Source organism: Camelina sativa, chromosome 16 (genome assembly GCF_000633955.1).
Source record: "Camelina sativa cultivar DH55 chromosome 16, Cs, whole genome shotgun sequence".
In the NCBI taxonomy this organism is placed as follows: domain Eukaryota; kingdom Viridiplantae; phylum Streptophyta; class Magnoliopsida; order Brassicales; family Brassicaceae; genus Camelina; species Camelina sativa.
In genome coordinates this window covers 17,889,050-17,894,422 of record NC_025700.1, presented here as the reverse complement: position 1 = coordinate 17,894,422, position 5,373 = coordinate 17,889,050, and the positions used below count along the sequence as shown (strand labels likewise).

General features: G+C 34.3%; 1 protein-coding gene across 2 annotated transcripts in view; it reads left to right on the top strand.

The window, feature by feature from the left end:
* The window catches only part of LOC104750988 (uncharacterized protein slp1-like), an 8,386-nt gene continuing 4,947 nt past the window's right edge, over nt 1,935-5,373 (top strand). Inside the window, exons 1-3 of one of the 2 annotated variants that reach the window (XM_010472849.2) lie at nt 1,935-2,343; nt 2,594-2,828; nt 2,982-4,055. In XM_010472849.2, the coding sequence (XP_010471151.1) occupies nt 2,657-2,828; nt 2,982-4,055 (1,246 nt within the window). In that variant the 5' untranslated portion in view covers nt 1,935-2,343; nt 2,594-2,656. Of the gene's footprint in view, nt 2,344-2,593; nt 2,829-2,981; nt 4,753-5,373 lie in introns of those variants that run through there. The other variant, XM_010472848.2, reaches the window with a different exon arrangement.

The following is a 5,373-nucleotide window of genomic DNA, read 5'->3' as shown; positions in this document are numbered from 1 at the left end:
AAAAAAAAGAGTAAAAATGTAAAAAGAGGTCGGCCAAAGCGAGGTCGACGCACATGAATACGCCAGGTGTCGGAGGAGAAGGGAGCAATCGAAGCTGTCCTCTATCTCTCTCTTTCTTTACGCCACGTCATCTAGTTCACATCATGTTGGACCCATTGCCTCATTCTCCATTTTCTCCTTCTATATCGTTCACTAGTTTCCTATTTTTGAATACGATTGTATTTGATTTTCAAATTTATTATTGTACCAACAACCAAAGCATTTCTGCGAATTAGAAGACAATAATAGTATATAGCTTGTATAACTTTTCAAATTGGCTAGCTACTGCTATATAGCACTGGAATACAAACAAATTTCCCCAAGATCATCAACTTACTGAAAGTATAACTTAAGTGTTAAGTGATTTGGACAATCAACAATGGTCAAAATTAGGAAACCAACAAAATGGTTAGTGATTAAAATCCTAAGCTTATAAGAGGATGCCATGAGGTTAATCCATCTATTTTTTTTTTGGTTCGATATATCGGTGTTATTGCTGATTCTGAAAGTCTGTTAATAGAAATTATGAGCTCGTAGCATCGTCAAAGTTTGGATTCCTAATTACCAATCTAAACTAGCATATAGTGTGTTTGCAGTTTGTAATATATAGCATCACATGTCTTAATTTCTAAAACACGTACGCTTGAAGCGTTGAAATATCTTCAATCGATCATCCACGCATAATTATTAATTAGTGCAGAATAGAGTTTATATTTGTTATTTTCCTTTATCCGGTTTTATAATAACTTTGAAAAATTGTCTAACCAATTATATCGAATTATCTACTAAACTCAACCTGATGTGGCTGTTAGATTCATGATTCATCTACTAGAAAACGAACGAAATTTTGTCCTCATGTCATCGTGATATTTGTGACCGACGCCAAGCTGACCAGCTGTAAGTCGTGATCTATAATAATTCGAACAAATCAATTATGCATGAGTAACTTTGAGATACGATAATCAAAAATATCTGCAGGGAAACGCGTAAAATGATGAACGCTATTTTTATACTATTTAAACGGAAAGCGAAACGATAACACAAAAAACTCATTCTTGTGGCAAATTAAAAAAAGACAATAAACCAAAAACAAAAATTAAGTTTTTTATTTTATTTTTATGTTTTTTATTTTTATTGAGACTAATTAGAAAGTATCTAAACGATTTAGTATATAGTTTTTGGTTTTAATTATTTTGGGAGAAAGGTTTAGTATATAAACCAAAATGAAGTAATTAAGAAAAATCAAAACAATCATAAAGGTGAATTTCAATGTTAAGAGTCCTAGGAAGATTTACTTTAAACTAATTTGAAAAAGGTTTAGCAAGACAATGATTACTTGTCTTCGTAGAAAGAAACTGAATGAGTGGGAAACTGTAATTTTACTTTTTCGAAAGCTATAAAAATTTAAATGCGCTGAAAATATTTGGCAAAGGCCATAACTACTACATCCATGATTCCATTAACCCCACAAATGAATTATCAATATCCCCATAGTATTAATTAGTAGTAATTAAAAAGAAAAAATAATTAGTTGTAATTAACATTTGGGAATTGGGATAGATCCAGAAAAATTCAAAATTTTAATAAAGCAAATAAAATCAAATCAAAGTTGAAAACAATGAATGAATAAAGGAAACCTAATGAAGTAAAAAATCTTTGAAGTCAAACATAAAGATTTAAATTAACAAAACAAAAAAAAAGGTGAATATTTTATTTGTTAACTACTATAGTCACTTTACAGCTAAGCTGGCACATATACATGTAATTTAGATTAGAAGGTAAGGTAATAAAACAATTAATTTTAATTAGTAAGGAAACAAATTTAAAAGAAATCAATTTGCAAATTCAAAATAATTGACCGGTACAATCATATTAAATTGCGCTGCTCCAAACTCTTCTCAACAGACAGACACAGAGACAGAGCCAATCTCTTTCCCATTGTCTCTTTTGCGGATCAGTTCTGTCGTCGACTCTACAGATTCTTCCGCGGTTTTTCAATTTTGTATTTGAAAGTCTCTTTTTTGACTCTTCGCCTCTTTTATCTTTAACACCACAACGGTTAAAAAAAATTAACATTGTAAATTGTGTTCGAGTTCTATATAAGTCCCGTGATTAAAAAAAAGTGGCAGAGAGATTGAGGTGCGTTTCATCGGATTCTGAGATGCAGAGACGAGGTAGATCGTCGGAATTTCATTTTAGATCGGACACTCATCGGAGACGGCGGCGTTGAAAAAAGGGTTTATTTTACAGTAGAAGCTTCTCGAATCGGTGTTTATCTTCTTCAATCTCCGATTCGCTTCTCAGGTAACTTTTAGTCTTCTTCTTCAATTTCGTATCCGTAATTTTGGATCTGGTAATCGAGTTTTAAATAATCTGGGTCGTTCTCTTTATTTTGGGTAGGGTATACCTTCACCTTAAAGGAAAAGTTTTTGTTTTTATTTGTGTAGCTTTGAATCAAGCGCTCTGTTTGCGATTGTTTCTCTCTGGGTTTATATAGTTTACACAATTTGCTTTTATTTGTGAATCTGATGTGCATCGGTTTCATTATGAACAGGTGTGAACAGTACATTTTTAGTTTTTGTTTGGTGGTGATCTGATCTTTTTGGTTGGATGTGAAATGCAAAGATCAAGGAGAGCTCTTCTGGTTAGAAGAAGAGTTTCTGAGACTAGTTCTAATAATAATAATGGAAGGAATCGCTTCTACAAAGTTTCATTGTCTCTTGTTTTTCTCATATGGGGGCTTGTCTTCTTATCTACATTGTGGATCAGTCATGTTGATGGTGACAAAGGTAACCTTTTTTAAGTTCCTAATTTGGATTGAATTTGCGAAAACATTTATTAGATTATATGGTTAAAGAACTGCTGAGCTTTTAGAGATATGATAATCATGAAGATGTATAGACTTATAAGTGTATTTAACGCTTACTATTGGCTATTTGCAGGTAGGTCTTTAGTGGATTCTGTGGAAAAAGGTAAACCAGATGATGATAAGGCAAATGAGACAGGTAAGCCTGTTGATGCACCATCACTAGCGTCTGCCTCTGTCCACTCTACTCCTGATTTGAGTTCGGTCGGCGGTAAAGCCGCAGCCGGAGAAATCATCATATTGAAGCAAACAAAAGAAGATGACACAACTGCTGGAAATGTTACAGAAAATAAAGACAGTAAGTTTGTGAAGCCAAGTCAGATAAGTAATAGCACAGCCACAGGTCAAGGGAATGATAGTGAGACGAGTGCTTCAAAGCTTGATCAGCTATCTCGTGCAGTCCCGCTTGGCCTTGATGAGTTCAAGAGCAGGACGTCAAATTCTAAAGACAAATCTTTGTCAGGCCAAGTCAGCGGCGTGATTCACAGGATGGAACCTGGTGGCAAAGAGTACAACTACGCAGCTGCTTCAAAAGGTGCAAAGGTCCTAGCTTCTAACAAGGAAGCAAAAGGACCTTCAAGCATCATAACCCGGGACAAAGACAAGTATCTCCGAAACCCGTGTTCTACTGAAGGCAAATTCGTTGTCATAGAGCTCTCAGAAGAAACGTTGGTGAACACAATCAAGATTGCAAATTTCGAGCATTACTCTTCCAATCTGAAGGAATTTGAGATCCTAGGCACCTTGGTTTATCCGACTGAGACCTGGACTCATCTAGGGAACTTCACGGCTTTAAACATGAAGCATGAGCAGAACTTTACACTCGTGGATCCTCAGTGGGTGAGATATCTAAAGCTAAATTTCCTAAGCCATTACGGTTCAGAATTCTACTGCACCTTGAGTTTACTAGAAGTCTACGGAGTAGACGCTGTGGAGAGAATGCTGGAGGATTTGATATCTATCCAAGACAAAAACATACTGAAACCACAAGAAGGAGACACTGAGCAGAAAGAGAAGATGCCAGTACAAGCGACAGAGTCCTCTGAAAGCGATGAAAACAGGAGTAAACAGAAGGAGAAGGAAAAAGAAACCTCACCAGAGGTTGCAGTTGTGAAAGCTGAAGTATCCACTGAGAGAAAAAAGCTGCCAGATCCTGTGGAAGAGATAAAACATCAACCAGGAAGCAGAATGCCAGGGGACACGGTCCTGAAGATACTGATGCAGAAGATACGGTCGCTTGACGTGAGCTTATCAGTGCTTGAGAGTTACTTGGAGGAACGGAGCTCGAGTTACGGGAAGATATTTAAAGAGATGGACCTTGAGGCGAGCAAGAGAGAGAAGGAGGTGGAGACTATGAGTCTTGAGGTTGCGAGAATGAAGGAGAGGGAAGAGAATACGAAGAAGGAGGCGATGGAGATGAAGGAGTGGCGGATGAGAGTGGAGGCAGAGCTAGAGAAGGCTGAGAATGAGAAAGAGAAAGTGAAGGAGAGGTTAGAGCATGTGTTGGAAAGAATGGAGTGGATGGAGAAGAAAGGTGTGGTTGTGTTCACAATATGTGTTGGGTTTGGGGTTATAGCAGTTGCAGCCGTGGTGCTCGGTAAGGGGATAGGTCGAGCAGAGAAGCCAGGAGGCTTGGCTTGGCTACTGTTATTGATAAGCTCGACATTCGTTATGTTCATTTTGTCTCTTTGATGAGAGAAGAGTTCTCAGTTTTGGTCTTTCTTTTTGTTTTCTAGAGTTTTTACTGTAGAGTTTTAGTTTGAGTCCTGTTTATATAGAGAATTAGTACCCAATAAAACTAGTGAAAATACACTAGATTGACCCAAATTTGGGTAAAAATAACTCAATTGACATACTATAGTATCTCATTACTAGATTAACACAATATTTATGCAAAAAGACCAAAAACCAAAAAAAATAATAATTAAGTTTTTTATTAGAAAAAACGAAAAGTTGAAATAAAAAAAGAATAAAACAAAAAAAGAATAGAAAATGTAGTGTATAAAATAATAAGTTAAAATATAATTTTTAAATATTTTTATTTGAAAATATGTTTATAAAAATATTATGTATTAAAATATGATTTTTTGAAAAAAAAATTTGAAAACATATTTTATAAAACTATAATGAAATAAAATATGATTAAAAATATTATTTAAAAAATATATCTGCGTTGATGTTTAAAATATAATTTTCTTCAAATCTCTAGAAAAATAATATGATTAAAAATCTGATATATAAAATTATGATTTGTCAAAAAAAAGATGTATAAAATATGACTTAAAACATATATCTATGTTAATGTATAAGAATATGATATATAAATAGAAAATAGAGAAACAATTAATGATTTTAATGACGAATATGACAACTAATCTAAACAAATTTGGTAACAAACATCAGATTTTTGGAAGCCAAAAACAAAACTGTTATAACAAAAAACAAATCTGCCATAACATAAAATAAAT